The following is a 21,593-nucleotide window of genomic DNA, read 5'->3' on the forward strand; positions in this document are numbered from 1 at the left end:
TCCTGAATCGTATAGAAAACAATTCCCCAAACGGCCACATGCCCTGTGCAAGGGTAGTGCAGCGGCCACGCAGCTGGGCAGCAGGCTTAAAGGCAAGGACAGCGCTGCTGCCGCTGGGCTGGGCTGTGCGGGCATTGCCTTCCTTTGCCACCCCGTGACGCAGAGGCCAGTTCTTCATCTTTTGGGACAACACAGGAGGCTCCTTCTCTCCCTGCAGCGTGGTTTGTTACTACGCTCAGGATTCATCAGAACTGATGACTGTATCTCACCCTCCTTCACCACCCCAAACCGAGGGGTTTATTTTTAATTCAATTTTAATTCAGTCATCATCAAAGATCAAAATTACAGGCTTTGTTTAATTTTACACAAGCACAGATAACTGTCAAATGTTCTAATTAAGACTAGATGTTGCATTTCTCTCTCCTCGATTCAGACTGACTGTATTTACTTCTTATATTTGTGTTTAATGTATTAAAACATGTGGGCTATACAGCTGTGCCTTCTGACAGTTGTTGGGCAACCGGTCTGTTCTCCACTGTACACTGAGCTTATCTAGAAGTTTCCTTCAAACTCAGTCACTGATGCTGCCTTGTCAAAATAGTTTAGCTCTAGAAACTTTTAAACTATTAGTTATTTATTTTTTCTTGCCTAAAGAGTTACTATCTGGATATTATTTCTTTCGCTGTATGTCTTCTGTTTTGATAATATTTGATGACCTAAAAAAGATTTTGTTGTGAAACAATACCAAAATTGTCCTCAGAGTTGTTTGAGTGGTGGATTAAAGTAAAGCATGAAAAACATGAATGAACAGTCATTTTATAACTTTATGGGACTGCTCTTAATTAAGAGACAGTGAGGCATGTAAAAGCTAACATGAGGTATTTTGCCACTGTAAAAAGAAGTTGAGCTGATTTGTGAGATAGTGGATTGCTGAAGCTTACCATGGGAAATTTCAGATTGAGATTGCTCTTGGAGGGATTTCTTGGAGGATGATTTGCAGGATTTTTTTTTAGTACACATTTACCAGTAATATGGGAAAGAACAGAAGTGGAGTTGAGAACTTATTTTAGAGAATAAATAGTAGTTTAAATGTATCTTGCAGAATAGAGTGTGGGTGCATGGAATAAGCATAATATACCTAATGATGGTAAAGGTGAGATACCCTGCTTGATTTATTAGTGTTAATCCTGTCCAAATACAGAAGATTTCTATCTAAATACAGGAGAGTGGTGAAAGAGCTTAATTCTAAGTAGTGCTTGGCACATACATTTTCCAGTGATTTTAATGGGTCTGTGCAGGCTCAGCATTTGTCAGAGATCAGACCTTAAAAGCCCTCCTGTGAGCCACATCTGTGGTCTGATATTTGAGCAAGCTTATTAATACATTTTGTGAATTATAGTATGTGTTTAATAGGAATTGTACAACATTAATTGGTGACCAGCAGATTTATTCCAACAGCAGGACTGATATTATAAGTCATCATTAGATAGCTTGGCACTTCTGCAGTGAATAGTTCCAGTAATCCATACTAATCGGTTCTTCGCTCTCCACAGGTGATTTACAGATATATGGATAAATCAGAAGAAAGAGGCAGCTCTGGCCACAAAAGGTTCCTGCAGTGAACACGCACGGGAATCAGTTGCCTTTCTAATAAACTGAGGAGCAGATGTTGTCATGCTCCTCTACTCCCGTTAAAGTGTCTTTTGTTTTTTTGTTTAGCCTCAGAAGATGGCTAAAGAACATAGTTAGGAAAAAGAGAGCGGCTCTATCAACCCTTTAAAGTCCATCTGCTTTGTAGAGATCATCCTAGGGGTCTGAGACTGGTTTCAGATTCCTGGTCCAGAATTGCAGTCCAGTAGCATGTGTTTCTTTTCTGTCTCACCAACAGTAGCTTCCTTCATCTCTGTTAATTACTGGTGGGATTTAAAAGAAGAAAGTTCCATGTGATTTCCTCATAATCCCATCCTTGGTCAGTGCTGCCTGGGATGTTTTGCCATTGTACTCGGAGTTTTGCAGCTGCTGTGCAGTGTTGGTAATTTATCCCGTCTGCCACTTGGGATGCGGTGGTGTCAGACTTTGTGCAGGTCTGTTGCTCTCTGCACTTCCGAAGACAAAGAGCACAGTGTTGAGATAAAGGCAATGGGCCTTCATGTCCAAAACAGAAATCCAGGTTCTTCTGCAGAAACTTTTAGGGAACGGTAGAAGTGTCAGGGTCAGAGGTACGATGATTCTTCGCTGAAAAGCTTTGATGCTGTACACATGCCTTTCATGTGCAAGGACTGATTAATGGATTTTTCTACTACACAGAAGGATTTTTTGTTTAAGGGGGGGGTTTTTTGCTCCCAACAAAATAAAAGGTGATTTTTCTCCCTGTTGTCTCATTGGAAAAAAGAATTTCTATCTTGGAAGACATTGGTGCTAATCTGGTAACTTTCATTAGGAAAAATGATGAGGGTCCTCCTTATTGAAGGGAGAATTTAGGTATCACCACATGGTTTGAAAAATTACACCTTTTTTGAGAGTCAGCATCTCTTCCTGGCCCACTAATAATGAACCTAGAATCCTTTATAAAGAAAACATTAGGTTACAGAAAAAAGGCATTTTCTGTGTTTTAAAATGTTTCTTAAGTTAACAGCTCTCCTTACAGGGTTTCAAGAGTGCTCTCTGTCCTTTCTTCCCTCCGTAGTTGAGAAGAGTATCTTTCAGTAATGCTCTTGGCAGGGTGGTTTGGTGGGGGTTTTTTATTATTTAATCCTTTCCTTCTTTTTCAGATTACATCTTGCCCCATCCCACACCCCAGAAAGTTAGAATCAGTGTACTTCAACTGAAAAAATAAAGATGCTTTTATGAAGCATCAGGCTAGGTTTGTTGATCCTTCTTCAAATGTAACTATTAGAAGATCTGCAAAAATTAGTCAGTGTTCCTTCAAACATCTAAATTTTTTTTTTTGCTTTTTAAAGTATCTTTAGGATCATTTCTTAAAAACAGTAACTAATTATTTAATAACAACTGATGTCTTCCTTCTTTTCTTGATACTATGTAGCATTTGGTGATCCTCAATTTGAAGAACTGTCTCATTTTAGTAATTATCATTGTTAGTTCTTGACAGGTGTTACATTCTTCACGTATTCTTGCGGAAGCCCTCTGTAAGGTTGTGATGTTCTTTGTGTCGCTTTTATCAGGTAGATTAATACACTTTCTCACAGATATGTTTGTTGGGTTTTTTTGTACTGTTAAAACAGTCTAGAGTCATAAGAGTGCCAGTTCTGATTATGGAATATTTTCTTTCTTTTTGTAAGAGCCGTACTCCAGAAAGCACAAGCAAGTCTCCTTTATGCCTGCTGTAATATCTTGCTGAAGACATCAAACGCTCAAGCTTACATTACTAGATAATCTGTCATCTCTAACAATCTCAGCTGCTTGCCAAGCAGTGCTTTTAAGAATTCTGATAAAGCAGCAGCTGCTTTTTCCTACAAAATTTTGCTGTATGTACACGAAAAGAGGAGGCAATCTTAATTGTTTATCAAAGCCCCAGTTCAGGAAGAGTCGTTTATGTTATTGGGACTTACCAAAATTACCAAGGAGCTCTAAAAGAATGTGTAGTTAATCCCTAACTGAACAGGTCTGCATTCAAGAGGACCACCTACAGCAAGTCTTCAGGCAAGTCCTGAAGCACCTGGTTTCTTAAAATCTCATGTTTCTTATATATGTTTACTGTGGAACCAAAAGTAGGAACTCCCCGTTTCAAGAAAGTGCCAAGACGACCCTCAGCTATGTCTCAGTCTGCTTTTTTTTTTTTTTTTTTTTTCCTGAAATAATTGTTCTGTCATGTTCACACAAACAGTTATAGATTAAAATCTTTTTTTGGGGAGAGAATCCTATGTGAAAAGCAACAGAAATACTCTTTGTCAGTAGCTGGGGGACAGAAGCAGCTTGCCATGAGCTATTCACTCACACACCAGGGGCATGGCTCACCTCAGCAGCCACCCCTGCTCAGGCAGCTGCTCCCGCTGCCAAAACGGGTCTGGGCCGCAGTGCTGCTGGAAGCCCGAAGCGCTGTTGCAGCCGCTGTCTGGGGAACTCTGTGCTTGAACTTTATTTATGCCATTATTCTTGTTGCACAACACTTGTGAAAACTGAATTCTCAAGAGGCTTCTGTTTGTGGTGCTGGCTGTGACCCTTGTGATAGGGGACGACTGGACTTGTTTATTTGGTGTTTTAGTGGTTTGTTCTTCGTCCTTTCAGTAATCAAAGGAAGGCGAAGGAAGCTCTTAACTTTCTCTCACAGCAACTCGTACCCCTGAGAAGAGTACTCTTTTCAGAGATGTACCATGTGTATGTTGTGCAGCTATGGGCAGTGTTTAGGTAGGCACTTTCTGGGCAAGATTATAGATTTTTCTTTGGATCAATATAGCTTATATTGGATAAATTGCAGCAGGTTTAGCCTTACCTTACACAGATATTTAAAAAAAAAAACCACTCTAAATCCTTTATAAATGATGCCTAATTTACCCTGATTTGTTCACACTATGAGCAAAAGGTTTCTTGTCAGGCCACGATTCAAAGTGCTCATTTTTCTGCTATATTGTTTGTACAAAACTTTCACATCGTGCTTTACAAACAGATGAGGTATTCTTTCTCTCCCTTCATAAATCTTACCTGACAAATATACTATGTTAGAGCACGTACAGAGTTGAAAAAGAAATGAGGAGCTCTTGGGCACAGAAACACTTCTCAGGTCTGAAATGCCAAGGTTTTATTTCAAATTTGAAGGGGAGCTTGTGTGTCCCAACGCTTATCTTCCAATATATCAATTAGTGTAGTAAAGATTTTTCTCTCCTTTGCAAGCTTTGCTCTGATTCTGTCTTCATTTATTACTGTTGCTTATTTGTCATGCAGTAGTTACTCTGTGCAGCGGTTTACACAGCGTGTAGTGAGTATGTAGCCTATGGATGTGAAAGATTTATTAAAAAATATTGTTAAGGATTTATTTGATTTCTCACTTTCTAAAATTTTCTGCTACAGGGCCTGTCCTTTATATGTTGTCAGTCCCAGACACAGGGTGCCTATTTAAATCAACTGCTTGGGAGCATTATTCAGCAGTATTTTGGACGATTTCTCCCTTCTTCTCCCTCTGCACTTGGAGCTGGACAGCATCCTATGCTGACTGCTTTATGCAGTTCCATTACAGTCCCCCAGATGCTCCGTCTGCGGAAGACCACTCTGCATGTCATAAAGTAAGGACCAGCAAAGTAACAAACCCATCACTTACTCAGATTTCACAAAGGGCTAACGGGGAAGGGAATGCCACTGCTTTCTTCTCGGTTAACTGATGGCTTGGCTATGGGAAGAGCCTGCGAGTTGCTGCCCAGGGAGCAAAGGAATGACAACATATATACATTAGGAGAGTAAAATTGGGAAGATTTGGAGCCTAGTGAGATGGTCATTGAGGATAAAGGTCCTAAACTATGAGAAAAAATGCCACATGGGGCCGTGTGAAAAGCAAGTATTTTTCTTAACAAATTACCCTCCAATATACATCATCAAATGCTTGTGTCTCAGGCAATATTTAGGGCTGCAGAGCTGTAGTACTTATGGTTGGCACGTACCTGTGCACGGGAGGGCCCATCGCTCTGTGTGTGTCAGGGTACACCTGGGGTGCCAGCTGCCCAGGGGAAACAGAAGGTTTGGAGGGTGGGAAGAGGGAGGCGTAGAGGCAGGGAGACAGTACTTGTTCACGGGGCTGGCACTACTTGCACAATATCAACAGCAGCTATAAGTGCTGGACCTGCTGCTGAAAGGCTGAAGCTTTGTTTTGTATACCACAGGAGAGGGAATAATTTGTACTTTTTGTATATGTTGGGAGAGGAATTAAACCCCCCCAAATATAAGGTGATTTCTTATATCCAAGGTAATTGCATTTTTCTTTGTTAAAGAGTGTGAATACATGTTGATTAAAAGAATTTCAGCCTTGGTCTCAGGTAAATATGATAGGCAGTCCCGTAAGTAACGCCTGTATTGTCACATATTAAGGCAGTGAATTAAGATTTCACAGTCTTAGTTCTGACATGTTTTTAATTTTTGAATACTCAAACTTTGTCATCTTAATAAAGTTATGCTTGAATGTGTGCATGCATTTTTAAAATTTTAAATTTGATAGTGGAAAGAAAGTTCGGAAAGTGTAAGGGCACTTGGCGACTTGTAAGACGTGAAACGTTCCTTGGTGATCTGGGAAGGACGTGGTGTGGCTGAGCAGCAGCGCTGTGATGGCAGGCTGTTGGGCGGTCAGGAGGCAGCCACCGGCTCTACGTCGGTTTGTGCAGAGGTCACTGCCCGTTTTGCTGTATGAAAGGTCTTGTGCTGCACAGAGGAAGTCAAACCACGGGATGAAGGGTGTATTATCCAAGTCGGAGAACTGTTTTAGTCGAAAAGCACTCCCCAAAAAATTGGTGTTAGAGTTTCGTAGTAAACTAAAGGGAGAGAAGATCTCAGAGTTGCTAATATTCAAGTGAGTAAGACTGCGTAGTACAAAGACGTGTTACAGCTTTGCCAGGTTATACCGGTGCTCTAAAGCTGTGCAGTGAAATACTCGGCTCTGTGAAAGCTGTAGAAGCACTCCTTACTTTTAACGGGGATGGGGGGTTTTATTGATGCATTGCTCAGTAAACATGCATGTGGTACCTAATATTAAATATCTGAAGTTTTGTTGAAGGTTCTGGAATGCTCTTGCTAATTGACGAATAAGTGCTGTGGGTTTTTCACCTGCAATCTTCTCTCCTGAATGCTTCAATTTAAACTTCAGATTTCAGTAATTTGTAATGTCAAACCAACAGTAATTCCGATTCTTGTATCCTTTTGCAGAAAAACAACAAATCAGGCTGTTCAAATTGGAACACTCAATGTGCAGGATGTCAAAATTTGCTTTTGTTGCAGATTGGCAGGTCACCTTTTATCTTTGTGACCAATTTTATGCTGGAGAGGCCTGTGTTAATTCTGACAGAGCAAAAGCAGACATCGGCTGTCCCATTACAACACACTGTTGACAAAAATAAAAAAACAGTACTAGTATAACAGCAGAGCTGTTACCACGAGTTTGATTGTGAGTTTACAAAAGCTCATAAAGCTAAATAAAGTAATTCAACAACAGTTGTATTTTAGATGTTGTCTTAGGGTCTTAGAATCTTGGCTCCTCCCTTTATTTGGTTATTTTATGAAGCTGCCTTTGTATTTTAACTTTTATAATCATACTTGGATTTTTAACTGTACTTATGGTAACTGTTATTTCTCACTTCTCTCTCAGCGGAAGAGTCGGAAGGCATCACTGTCCTCTGATAAATTGGGAGTCCTTGCTAAGACTAAGACAAATAGAAGCCATTAGCTGAGCCTAGATAAAGATAGAAATCTATGTTTGAAGTATGTGGTGCTTGCTTTGAATGGAAAAACCAAATTACAGACTTTTTTTCTGGTTGCTTTGTCTTCCCAGTGAAAAGTACATGCAGTTCAAAGGTAACGCTCCACCTCCTCGCCTGGCCGCCGTTCTGGCTTTCGTTCTTGCAGTACTTCAGAGAACGCAGAGCACTGAGCTGTGTGACGCTGACTTGGTTCTCCCAGCTGTGTTGAAGTGCATGGTGTTGGTTAATGAGCTACAAGGTAAGCTGCTTCTTTGCTTTGAATATGTCTCTGCACACATGTAAGATTTTTGTATTCCTGAGCATCTTTCATCCCAATATTTAAGACTTTTAGATGAGGGGAATGAGATACTTTGGCTGGATAAACTGGACAAGCTTTCTTTTTTCATTAACTGGTCTGGGACTTCTGTTTTCAAGAAGCAGAGAACTGTCTTGCTTTCTTTTGTCCTTTTATGAACTAGTGATAAGCTTCTTGGGAATCTGAAGAGTATTTTCTTTCCCCCCATCCTTCCCACCTCATTTCTCCCAGACTTGGTAACGGTGGAAGTGGTCTCAAACCCCTTTAGGTGCAAGAAAAGAGAAGACTAGCATACATTCCTGCCATAGAGGCTTTATAAATGGATTAAAAGTAGTGTGTTGCTGTCTGAAGGTATCTTTGAGTCTTCTTTCTTCTCTTAGCATGCTTTGTTTGGCAGTGAGAATGTCTTTCTTTTTAGTTTCTTAAAAAATGAAGCACTCTGTTTACCCCACTGTGGTATAACGGATGCTCATGTGTGCATAAGCTCAACATTTCCACTTCTTGCTGCCAGGAGAAGCATTAAGCAAAATGGGGATCCACCTCTGACAGCTTCTGGGGATTTTGTCTCATAAAATACTTTTTGATTCTGGTCTATAAAAGATATATATTGAAGGACAAGATATATGCTTAGGAAATCAGCTGAATCATCACACAGCTTTCTTCCCCCTTTTGCCACCATGGCCACGTGTGCTGAACCAGGGAGTGCCCACCCTGCCATACGCTGCGGCGAGTGAGCTGGGTGCCGTGTGCTGCCGTGGCCGCCAGCTCTGCCTGCCCAGACAGGGCTCCAGCACGCCTGTGTAGAAACGCCTTCGCAGCCCAGTTCCACCCTTATAATGGGACAATTCAAGTTACGATATCTTGTAACTTGAATATTTGTTTGGAAAAAACGAGGGGGAAGAAAACAGTGGGGTGGTTTTCCCCTTAAAAAAAAGAGGTAGGGTGGATTTCAGAACAATATCCACCATTGAAAGGAGCAGATCTGTATAGCGTTGGGCAGGATATAGTGCTATAGCTGCTGTTCTTTATTTCAAATAGGAGTGATTAAAGAATACAAGTAGAACTTAAATTTAAATAAAATATCTGTTTCCACTAAGTGTGTGTCTCTTTGCTTTGACTCAAAGAGATCATAGTGTACTTAAAAATCTGTATCTTTAAAGGATGATGGTGGTGAAAATAAGACTTTTGCATAAATTTGTGATTCATTCTGTTCTTCTATAGCCAATCTAACTGCTCTCACAGTAATTTCCCTTGCATCAAAGTAAGATAAAACATTATTTTTTTCTCATGTAAAAAATTTTAGTCTTCATGAAAGACATTCTCCAGATGGTCAGTTCAAGAGCTCTGTGTGAATCTTGTGATTTTGCTTTTACAGTTAAAAAAATATCTACAGACATTGTACAGTACATGGTAGAAGGCTGCCAAGCAGGGTCAAGAGGAGAACGTGCCGCCCAGCTGACTTCTGTATTTAGGTAACTGGAAAATATGCCAATTGGCAGTGAAGTTACTGCAAGCCAATTGACAGCAAACATGTTTTTTCAGAATAACTAATTATCCTTAACATACTGCATTGTCACTTGTTTATGGTATTTAAATAACACTACTCTTGACACTGGTTTTAAACATAGCTTGGCCAAAAGTAGAAGAGAAATATACCTGCTTTCTCATGGATCAGGGACTGTTTTGAAAGGTATATGACAGAGGGGTATGGCACTGCTGCAATGGGCAAAGCTCCATATAAACGTTGATGGCCAGTGTTAGGTGCAATGAAAGATGTGTGAGCTTAAGGTGAAGTGCATATAATGGACATCAAATCCTCATACAACAAGCTTAGCTGCTTTTTTTTCTTTTCATTGAGTAGATTTTGTGAAAAATAAATAATAGGGTATTATAATGTAAACTGTACTTATTCCATACCTCTGCAAAATGAATTCTGTTTCTCACATGGACAGTGTAGAAGAGCTGCGTGAGGTGAGACCCAAAGAGGTTTTGCAGACCTAAGCACTGGTGTTGTATGGGGTCATATCTAGATGAAAGCTTCAGAGGGACTCACTGGAATAAGAATGGGTGTTTGTGGGCATGCCAGTCTGCACGTGATACATCACTTTCATGGGATGTGTCATCCCTGGAGTGTTACTTCTGATTTGAATGTAATCTGTGATCTTTAAAGACCTCAAACCCTCGGGAAGACAAATGGATGTACTTCCACCCCATGGTCTGTCCTGCTTAAGATCCAGTGCAGCCTTATAAGAAACGCCAACATTATTTCTGCAGACTTTAATCTAGAGCTCTTGTTTTGCTGGTCTTTTTTTAATCATTATTTTCTATTAAATAATAAATACATGTTTTAGTTTTGCATTCAGACATGTTAAAAAGTGCTCTGGAACAAGTCAGCCCTGGTGAAACAGCAGCAGAATCTGCCAATTTGCTCGAAAAGAAATGTGTCGGATTTTTAGCATTAGTCTTCAAAAGCACGCCTTCGTTTAAAGAAAGTATTCCATGTAGAGTATTTCAGTGTAACAATATGAAAATTGCCGTGCAGCCAGATTGCTTGTTCTGATTACACTCTTCAGTTGTTCTTGGCATGTTCTCTGCATCTGGTTTTGACCTTGCATTCAATGCCTCTGTGTCCCTCTCAGGCAGTTTATCCAGGACTATACCACCGTGTATGATCACCGGGTTTTTAGCATCCTAGAAACTGTGGCAGTCTTGGATCAGACGTTAGTTACCAGCCTGATTCCCACAATCACACAGTCTCTGAAGGATCTGGAGCACAAACAAGGTCTTGGAAGAAATGCTGCACTGAGGTTTGAATTTTATTTTAATATTGTTTTTTGACAATAAGCAGTAGAGGTTTAGTCTCTTGAAAGAAAGCAGCGTTAGATAGCAGCACAGATACTAAAAATCGAGTGATTTTTTTTTAAAGTGTGTTATAGTGTGAAAAGGTCCTCAGACCTTTCATGGTTTTAATCCATCTATAATTGCTAAATATTTCCAGAGATGTTTTCCCACTAGGGTATACAGACCCCGGTGGAATTCATGTGGAGCCAGGTTGCCTCTGCTCACTATACTGTACGTTGCAAAACAGAATAAAGAAGTACCCGTAGCTTAATTTCAAGAGTTCTCTCCCAGTACAAACGTCCGAGAGCTGTGGACATGCAGAAGAGGCTAGCTTCCTCTCCCCAACAGGCTTGGCAGACTCACCCCTCATCTGTTTGCTCCCAGGAGCTTAAGACAGAAATGTTTGACTTGTGCATCCGTCTGGCGTGAGGAGGCGATGGCACGTGAGGCGGCAGCCCCACACGGGTGGCGGTGTCTCTGGCTGCAGATGCAGCACTGAACTTCCCGCACCTATATGAATGCTGTTAGGAAATGGCAGGGAGCTCTGCCCAGGGTGGCTCCTGCTGTTAGTTCTGCCCACGGGGGGGCTGGCCCTGCCCTCCGCTCCCCTGTACTCTGCGCAAGGAACTGGCCTCAGTGTTCGCCCTGGTGCGTATGCGGGGACTGCTGGGGTGGTGGGATCCTAGTCACGCCTCGGGCTGCAGAAGTTGTGAGGGTGTGTTGGCAAGCCCTGGGCTGTAAAAAACCCCAAAGACAAGACTTGTGCGAGAATGTAAGTCATGAGACAGCAAAGGGTGGTCACAGGGTATTAATTTTTCATTTAATGAAAAATATATTTAACTGATTTGTAATTATATTATTCACTTTTTATCATCCTCTATCAACAAATACGTTTGCTTTTATTTAAGGGAATTCACCCAAGGTCAGACTGAAGTACCATTATATGCAGGATTTTCATACTACCTTGTTTTGATTTTTTGACAGCTATTTCATAGGAAATTTCTCTTTTTTTATATTGTTAATAAGGTAAAATTCATCCCTTTATCTACAAAGTATGAAAAAGCAGGTAGTTTGAGCTCCCTGAAATAGATGCTTGGAGATTACTGAAGAGCTACATTTCTTTTAGCCTCATCACTTAATGTACATATTATCTAATCGGTTGTTGATGATTTGTGTTAATAATTTGGTTTTAGAATATGATCCATAAACATCTTTATTGTAAGAACACTAATACCCAATTTTTTTCTCTTCCATCCGGGCCACTGAGTAAAATTGTATTAAAATATTCTGTGCAATTACTGTAGACCTTAAAGTGCAAACCCATATATATATATATATAAAAGAAACAAAATTCAGAGGTTGCATTAGATGCTTACAGTCATGATGTCTAGTGTTGTTATTGCAAGGGACTAGTATGAAAACTGCAGTTTTGTTTGCTCAAGTTGATATTTCATGACAAAGATAGATAATTAGAATAGACCTAAATGTCAGAGGAAGTACTTTAACAATAATTATATTGTCTAGGTTGGAGAGTATTAAAATGAACTTAAGGTGAAAAGTCTTATCAACACATATGCACTCTTCTGGAAAATTCACTTGAGTGACAGCCCCCTCCTGAATTCCAGGTTTATTTTAAAACAGTCATTGCCTTTTGTAGAGGATGGTGGTCTAAGTCTGTGTCAGTGCCAGTCTGCACCCTAGTGCCAGTGGCTCGCATCACTGTTCTGTAGCATGAGTCACAGAGAGATTTCTTAGGCAGAAATCAGATAGCAAACATGATGAAGCCTGCATGCCATTCTCATCCAAGCCTTGGAAACTCCATGTTTTCAAAAAAAAAAAAAAAATCTATTTTACAGCAGTTCACTAAGAAGTAGACTTCTAAGCATCTTCACTACGGTTCTAGCTGTAAACAGCGCAATCCTTACCCTTCTTCCGACCTGGCCACGCTAAAAATTCACAGCAAAGCAAGCAGTTGAATAGATGGGAGGGGGGAAGGTACTGCGTTTTAGTAATCCCAATATGTGTAAACAATGTGTTTGGGAATTGTGTGCTTTTACTCCTAGGATGTGTGAGATTAAGTAACACGTTACATTCTTTTGTTGTGTTTTTTTTTTAACAGAGAAGCCTATAAAAGACTCTTATCTTACCTCTCAGAGGCTGGGCGAAATGAGATACAAAAACTGGAAAGTGAGACAGGTTAGCAGTGGGCTGGTGATTAATCCTTTCCTCTTGAATGTTCTGACACTGTCGATACCTAAAACTGAAGTCAACAACACACTAACCAAATTCTTCATCTTTACAATGACATTACATTTATCAGTTTTGTGGGTTTTTTCCCCAAAGGTATGTATTGATTTTAGTAATTTCTGTGGTATTTGAATATTGTTGTGCATATGAAGAGTAACTCTGAATATACTGTTGAATGGCAATTGAAAGATACAGCAAATTTATTCCACGTTAAAATGTCGATATGAGCAGAGTCCGTATGGCGACGTACGAGGTAGGATTTCAAAGAATCAAAGTAATTTCACAACTCACATTGAGTGACACCTGACCCTCTAAAAATTTTATTCAGTATGTTCTTAAGAAAACCGTATCTTTGTAATTTCTCATTTATTTCAGTAGAACGAGAAAAAACTGTGATCTCTAGTACTGAACTTGAGTGTAGTGCGTTCACCGGGAGTTGTGCCAGTGTGACAGAACTATCACTTGTTAAGAGAGGGCTTGTGTGTATGTTGCACAAAATGTATATAGCTATCTTAACCCCCCACGTGTATTAAATAAAGTCTTTCAGAATCCAGTGTAAAATCTTTTCTGTTGTCTTTGTGGGTAAAATACGGAAAAATAGGTTCAGATTTTCTGTTCTTTTCCTTTTCAATACTATGTTCTATAAATTAACCCATAATTTCCAGTGATCCCGTGTTCTTTTTATTAGTTATGACACTGTTAATTATCCATTTAACTTAGACTAGGTGTAAATGGTGTGAGAAAAGAGAGGACAGGCTTCTAAAGAAAATACTCATTTGGGGAATTTATTCCATTTGATCATAAGCTAGTAACTATTCCGGTCTGCCGGGAAAGTTGGATCTTTCAAATATTTTGTTGTTATGGATTATCTTATGGGCTTTCCCAGGACAGGTCTAGCTCTGAAAGTTTTTCTATGTAATTTTTTTTTCCCCGAAGTCCATAGGAAACTTTCATTAGTAGCTGCGGTTTTCACGTTTTTCACTTCCCTCAGTAACCTGTATTTCTGCAGCTACTTACTGGACTTTGGGAGTGGGAAGTTTGTTCTTAACGGCAACACTGGTGAACAGGCTGCTTACTTCTAAAGTTGCTAAAATTTTAACGTAATGATATTAAAGGGAAGGAAAGATTATTTTTGTGTCTAATAGCTCCACAAAAATCCTTAAAATCTTGTGTTTGGAGCAGCTTCTTTTTCATTACAGTAATCTGATCAAGTCGAACTAGATAATCTTTTTGCCTAAATCAGCTATCGTTGCATCAGATAATGCAGTAACTAAAAGCCTCTTTAGGCTACTTAGTAGTGCGGAACATGGAGGTTCTTTTCATTATGAAAGTGACTTACTGAACTTGCATTGTAGTTTCTTGTAAGCTTCTGTATCTGGGAGGAGTTTTATTCATCTCAGGAGGATTGTGCTTCTAAAAAGCTTTTTGAAAAAGTAAATAAAAAAATAAAAACCTCTCCAACAGAGATTGATAGAGATGTCTTCGAAATTTGAGTCCTACCACACAGAACAGATGTCTGACTGTAGTAGTACTTCCTGAGAGTAAAATTCTTCAGCTTTTAAAGGACAGAGCAGATATAACAAAACATTTAACGATGTGTTTAGTAGGTTGTTGCAGACATATTTAATGCTATCTGTAATGGTTGGAAGTTTCTGAAAAAGCAACAGGGCCTTATGTAAATGCGTAGCAGCTCCTGGTGCATGAGAAACTAATTTAAACAGTTTGGAAATTACCATTCTTCTCTGTCAGAAAGTTAATGCAAACAGAAATAAAGCATTTTGCATCATATTTATCAACACTGCCAAATGGGCAATCTGGTTTGGTCTAATTATTTGGTATGGACATTTGCAGATGTGACTGACAGTTCTGCTAATATTAATGAGATGAAGGCTTGCGGAGTGCTAGTCTGCACTGACTTACCAAGTATACACCAAAACAACGGTCTAAAACCAGTTAGGAGGAAAGAGAGTGCTGATTTATATAGAAAAGACTGAAAACTGCCATCAACTATAAGAAATTACGTATTACGTCTTATTAGATGGTCTGTATAAAGACTACTTAGGACACTGAACATTATTCAAATTAAACCTTTCTGTATTATTTTAGATATTAGCATTTTAGTTCAAAACCAGGAGAACTGCCTAGCTTCCTTATACAATGCATGGAGAACTGCTTAAGCTAAAGAGCAGGAAAAGCTTTTAAAGCTGGAAGTCTTTTACACGGGTTGCTGCCACCGACAGGAGCAGTTCATCTGCATATAGATGCAAAGTCTACCTCTTCACTCTCCTTCATAAACAACAGGATAGAACCTTGCTGTAAATCAGGTAAAGAGAACTACAAACAGGACTTCTGCCTACTGCTGAGTGGCATCCTTAACCTCCGTCAGCCAAAGGGAACTCGTCCCCTGCCAGACTTGCTGTTGCTTCTTCCTCCACCAAAGATTCATGCCCATTTGTACAAGGCTGAAATTGGTGGGTGCATGCTGAGGCATCTGTATGGGACCCCGTACACAGAATAGGAAGAGCATGAAAGGAGAAGCAACTCAGTTCTGCCCTGGGATCAGTAGCCTGGTGGCATGGAATGTGGCTCCTGGCCAGTGGAAAACAACATCTTAGGGGTTATCCAGCAGATGGATAGGTGTGAAGTGACTTTGGACAGGAGCCAACAACAATTCTAAGCAATTCTTTGATGTTGAACTTACTTACAACTCTTGCTTTGGAGTACTTTTCCTGCCGGTGTGTGTATGTGTGGTTTGAACCAGAACCAGTAGATGCTTCTGCTATTACCAGCAAGTCATATACCTCACTGAGGTCATCCATCACCTCTGCATTGTGGATGCTGGGACAGGTAATTTCAGACGTCTGTTTTCAAGGTTATATAGGGAGAAATCCCAGGAACATCAGGACAAAAGTTCTCTGCAGTCCACAGGGTAACGATGTGTCGCTGCCTTGCCCAGCCTTACAGGTTTTGGCATCTTTGTTTCTCAGCAGCAGTGGGCCATGAGTTACCAAAGGCTTCCACCAGTGGCTGGGAAGATGTCTTTCTCTGATGGTCCATTTGCAGGATGATCTGCTCTCCACTAAGTAATACAGATCAGATGCCTGTTTCCTACTTTATCCCAGGCAAGTATCACAGCAAAGCCATTAAGCAAGGCTTCCGCGAGTCTGTGACAAGATCGTTGGTTACAGGAAAAGGATCATGCCAAATCTGTGATGATTTCCAGCAGATGAATAAAGGTATGTCCCAAGATCACCTTCCTAGAGATGTATGCTAAGCTTTATGCCATATCTGATATGAGTGCTGTCACTGACTGCACAGAAGACAACAGAAACTGTCATTTGGATGTCACCAGCCTGTGACAGCAGCAGCCGTGTGGATCGGTGTGCTAGTGGGAGCTGTGTTCCAGGCGCGGGCCAGGCCTTACAGTGCTTGCAACAAAGGAGCTGAGCGTTGGGGATTTGCCTGGGGATCAATGACTCCTGCAGGCAGCTCAGCCTGCACCATGTGTTGAGGAGGCGCACCTGTGTTCCTTTCTTTCACCCAGCATCTGCGTGACGGTTCTACACAATGGGAGTATTTTTGCTTACAGTCATTCAAGCTATTCTAGAAGATAACGGCCATTTCTACCATTTAATGGAAAATACAGTGCTAGAGACAGCATGATCTCGGTCATGTATGGATGCAGACCTCTACATCTTGGTTGGTCCTGTTTAGATCAGTGGCCTGAGTGATGTCATCCAAATTTCCAGGACTTGGGAAGCTATTCTGTTGCACAGTGAAAATTGACTTCCAGGAAGAACTGTTCAGTTAGCATCTGACTGACCGCGCAGCGTTAGAGAAGGTGCATTTGCCTGATGAAAACCCATGTGGTGGTCACTAACTTGCTGTCTTCATATGAACACAGGACCACCATACCTCTCCATTTATAAATCCATGCTTCTTAACAGACTTGGGTTTTTTTGACCTCAGATCCCAAAACATCAATGTCTAGATGGAGATCCGTGACAAGTGGTGTCCCTTAGGGGTCCGTACTGGGACCAGTACTGTTTAGTATGTTCCTCAGTGACACAGACAGCAGGATCGAGTGCACTCTCAGCAAGTTTGCAGATGACGAGCGGTGAAAAGCTGGACAACAGCTGGCAGCGTGCAGTCGCAGCCCAGAAAGCCAGCTGTAGCCTGGGCTGCACCAACGGGAACACGGCCAGCAGGTCGAGGGAGGGGATTCTGCCCCTCTGCCCCGCTCTGGCGAGACCCCACCTGCAGTGCTGCATCCAGCTCTGGGGTCCTCAGCACAGGAACGACACGGAGCTGTTGGGGTGGGCCCGGAGGAGGCCATGAAAATGCTCAGGGGGCTGGAGCACCTCTCCCGTGAGGACGGGCTGAGAGAGCTGGGGCTGTTCAGCCTGGGGAAGGGAAGGCTCCGGGGGGGCCTTACTGGGGCCTTTCAGCACTGAAAGGGGCTTGTGAGAAAGAGCGGGACAGACTTGCTGTCAGGGCCTGCTGCGGTAGGGCAAGGGGTAATGGTTTTAGGCTGAAAGAGGGTAGATTCAGACTAGATACAAGGAAGAGATTTTTTACAGTGAGGGTGGTGAAACGCTGGGACTGGTTTGCCAGAGAGATGGTAGATGGCCCATCCCTGGAAACATGCAAGGTCAGGTTGGACAGGGCTCTGAGTAAACTAGTTGAAGATGTCCCTGCTCATTGCAGGGGGTTGGACTAGATGGTCCCTTCCAACCCAAACTGTTCTATGATTTACAGACCTTGTTGATGTATTTGCTTCTGTGTTCAAACTACCCTTCAAGAACAATCCATCTTATTACTGGTACTCGGACAGACAGACACCACTGCAGTTTTGCTTCTTTACCCAGCTCATTCCGGCTTTTGTGTCCTCTCACAGGCTCGGAGCAACAGTATTGCTAAGAACCCTGCCTGGGTCCTTCATTCCTTTCTTTCCAGCCAGCACCTGCCCACACATGCTGCTGCAGGAGCAGTGTTGCCATCAGCCTGTTGTCTTAGAGAATCGTTCAGTATTAACAGGTCACTGACAGGCAAACCGCTGCTGGGTGCAAGACAACGTGATGGGGACTGACTGGTCTGCGTTAATCAGATCTGATGTGCCAAAGCCGTGCTGCAGGTGAGCGCATTGGCTGTACAACAGATGACCACTCCAGGCAGCTTTGTTTTGCCCAAGTTTGGGCTGAAGCTGCACCATGAAGTACTAACCTGACTTGCCTTCTGTAGGACCCTCCTTTGGCCTGCGTTTGTGTAGCGCTAGGGCAGCACTTAGTGGAAAGGAAGGGTCTCTCTTACAGTATATTGCTTAAATATAACACTGCTTTCAAGGATGGAAAGTTACTGCAGTTGTAACTAATTTCCAGAACTGAGGGTGAAAAGGTCCTGAAAATAAAGTTGTAGCTAGAATACCTAATGAAATTCAGAGAAACTTCACCTGGGCTTAGTCCTGCTCCCCTTCTATATAATGAAAAGTTGGTGTTATTAAGCCATTTTGAACATTAATTGATTACTCTAACTACATGTCAATAGAGTTTTAACAAAATACTAAATTTCAGCAAGCCTGGTGCATGGTCTGTGTCCAATATCTCCTTTCATTTAGAAATGCTAATAACGGTGACGGGAGACCCGTTTGAAGGATAGCAGGCATGAGCCTTGTGAGCATTTTCTACGCTGATCTCATTGGCCACAGGACTGTTCCAGGATATAAGATGACTACTATGCCCTTTTCTTTTTGCAGTATAGAGAACTGAGAGCTGAATAGAAAGTATTTCATTTTTGTATTTTCCTTATTCCAGAATTCAGGATAGTTATCACCTCTGACCCATTATCATCCCTGTGATATGAAGCAGCTGTCCAGTGCACCATGAACAATGGCAGGGAGAGGGAAGTCTGGTTTATCATTCTTTTGGTAACCTTAAAATGATAACTGGAAAAAAGACTCCTTCTGTTCAAAATTCACATGCAACTTCCATTAGTCCCACAAAGCTGTCCTTCTATTTTATAAGAGTTTTCCATTTGTTATTGTTATTAAAGAGCAGGAACATGGTAATTTAAATTACTTCTTCCTTTCATTTTCAATGACAAAAAAAAAATAGAGGGAAGGCACTTGTTTCAATAAAAGAGCTTCTGAAATAGAAAAATTTACGCCTTTTATGCTGGAATAGAGCAGCAGACCTATAGAAAGAATAAGGTTCTGCGTATGTGTTGTAATTGCACAGAAAAGGAACTGCCAATAGCATACACTACTTACAGAGTCATTTAAGGAACTTTGATAACTGTCCACCTAAATGCAATGTATTTCCCTCAGGAAACAGAAAAGAGGTTTTATTCCACTATGTTTTTCCTTCTTTCAGTAGCTCATGAAAATTATGTATGCATGGATATTTTCAGTTTAATCATATTTTGTAATTTTTAACTATTACTTAAAACTCAAATTCAGTGTAATCAGCCCATCTGTTAGCAATGGTTATAAAATTATGTTGAAGATTAAAAACCTGATGCAGTGTCAGTATGTCCTAGCATAATTAAGCTTGGTTTATGATAAATTATTAGGATATGGCTTTTGTCTACTTGAGCAGCTTTAAAATGGTAAACCATGGTAGGCTTAATATATGAAATTTGAAGGTATGTACAGAACAACAACAACAAAAAAAAACAACCCCAAAAAAACAGTTTCTCAGATCCTGTGTTTATAGATGTGGTGTCTTTGCAGGCCTGGGAAATGCCAGCAGGGTAATTCCGCATTGCAACCAAATTCACTGCATTTTTTCAGTTCATCAAACACTACCTTGGATCTCTCTCCTCCCTGTAGAACATCACCCAAACAGGCATTAAAAAAGCAAGTTTACTAAATTCATTATTTGTTTTAAAAAGGGCCAGCATGGCCTGTATGGGCACTGGTAGGAAAATTAGTGCAGCATTCACTTACATAAATTGAGGGTATTGCTAAAAATACGCTGTTCCTCTTGAAGCACTGCAACATAACTTAGTCTACCCACAGCAAGAGTTAACATTCTCAGCATTTTAATTCTGGCATTACTGTGAAACAGCTATATATAGTCATCTCTATTGGAAAACCATTCTTCATGTGGACACTTTTTATCCCTTTAAAAACATGTCCTTGGGGAAAAAAAAAACAAACCAAAACAAAAAAGCCCATTTTGCAAAAATAAAACTGTATAAGCCCTTTATATAATTTATGTGCTAAACTTCCTACAAAGTCTTCCTCCCCTACAAACTCTGCCTGCAGATGAAGTGTTTTAACCTTGCCCTTTTAATTTATTCTACATTCTAATTTTCAATAAACAGATGCCGCCTCTTTTCGCGCTTGTTTCCACATTGTTCCACATTCTGCCTGTGTTGTTTCTGCATGTGTGAATATTCAATTATCTATTTCTCCATGATTCTGCAACTGATGTACTAAATGTCTGTACAGGTTTGGGGGAGGGTAACTAGGGAAGGCAAAACTTCAGAAAAAAAAGAGTTACAGAAGTTTAAAGTATTCCGAGAGTCAGGTGCTTTCCCTGAAAACTGCAAAGTTAGGAAGCAAATCATAAGCCACAACTAGAAATACAAGGATTACAAAGACACGTACAGAGAAGCAGAATTGCTGCACAGTGGCTCAGAATATGTAAGTATTTCTTTGGTCAGCACCTGGGTGTGAAATGCTCAATAGCAACCAAAGGGGCAGAAGAGGTGGTTGGTGCTGCTGCTTCTGGAAATTGTGTCTTTTTTGGATAAAAATCACAAAGCAGCTGATTGCCACTGTGGTTATTTATAGCTAAGATTTGATAACACATCTTTGGGAGTCAAAGGTGAAGTATGCTATACAAAGGATGAAATGTTACTCTTGATGAGAATTCTCCAAGAAAGGAGCTCACGGGACAGCTTTGCAGTACAGCTCTCAAGATCTCGTGGCCCAAAAGCCTAGCTGCAGGTACAAGCTTTAATCTGTAAATCTAAGGAATCCAGGGCACAGAACTTGCACTAGCTTCCAGACTTGCATTATTCCCTGGTAAGGATACCTCTTTCCTGAATCACTAGTGAGCTCTTACCAGTTGCAACCTGCACCTTTACCTTGCACAGTCCCAGCCGGGAACCCGAGCGACTTTGTCGGCAGCTGCTCTCACGCTGTGCTGGTCAGACCCCAGGAACAGAACCCTCAAGCACGGGAATATTCTTGTCATAGACAGCTGAAAGGCTCTGTGGAAAAACCAAGCTAAACTGCATTTCAGAGCCGTGTACCAAACTGGTAGGCTGGGTGGGAGCAAAGGTTGGGTTCAGAGATTTGTGTTTGCTAAAAATGGCACCAAATTTAGAACAGCAGAGGCAGCTCTGGAGCTTGCACACAGGAGTCTGCAACTGGTGCATTTCAGAAACCAGGGATGCTAGATGGAGAGAAGGTGGAGCAAGGGCATGGTGATTCAGAAGCTTCAGCTCACTGGGCAGCCTTTGCTGGCAGGATCGGGCACGGCTGCAGCGGGCAGGTGAGGCCAGCTGGCGCTCCCAGCCCTGGCTCCTCCCTAGCAGAGACCCCTCAGCCCGAGAGCAGAGCCGCTGCTGGCACCAAGCACGCTCTCTGCCTACTCTTGCACCGACACCATTCTCTTTTCTTATCTGGCAATAAGTAATTGGGGTTTGCTCACCTGGCGAGGGTTACGTGGCATTTTCTGACTCCAGGTGCAGCAAAGCAACCTCATCTGTACCGTAGGTCCTGCAACAAAAGCAAAAAGAACCAGACAGGAAAGCGTGGCACAAAAACTTAGCGGGAAGGAGGTTGTTGT

The 21,593-nt window shown here is 41.3% G+C and overlaps 1 protein-coding gene across 3 annotated transcripts in view; it reads left to right on the forward strand.

Moving 5' to 3' along the window:
• MMS22L (MMS22 like, DNA repair protein) overlaps window positions 1–13,348 on the forward strand; it is a 93,215-nt gene extending 79,867 nt beyond the window's left edge. Inside the window, exons 21-25 of one of the 3 annotated variants that reach the window (XM_040598723.1) lie at window positions 5,026–5,237; window positions 7,484–7,650; window positions 9,083–9,179; window positions 10,347–10,514; window positions 12,668–13,348. In XM_040598723.1, coding sequence (XP_040454657.1) covers window positions 5,026–5,237; window positions 7,484–7,650; window positions 9,083–9,179; window positions 10,347–10,514; window positions 12,668–12,749 — 726 coding nt within the window. In that variant the 3' untranslated portion in view covers window positions 12,750–13,348. Of the gene's footprint in view, window positions 1–1,553; window positions 1,697–5,025; window positions 5,238–7,483; window positions 7,651–9,082; window positions 9,180–10,346; window positions 10,515–12,667 lie in introns of those variants that run through there. The other 2 variants (XM_040598725.1, XM_040598724.1) reach the window with 2 other exon arrangements.
• Window positions 13,349–21,593: the final 8,245 nt, after the last annotated feature.

This window comes from Falco naumanni, chromosome 6 (assembly GCF_017639655.2).
Source record: "Falco naumanni isolate bFalNau1 chromosome 6, bFalNau1.pat, whole genome shotgun sequence".
NCBI lineage: Eukaryota > Metazoa > Chordata > Aves > Falconiformes > Falconidae > Falco > Falco naumanni.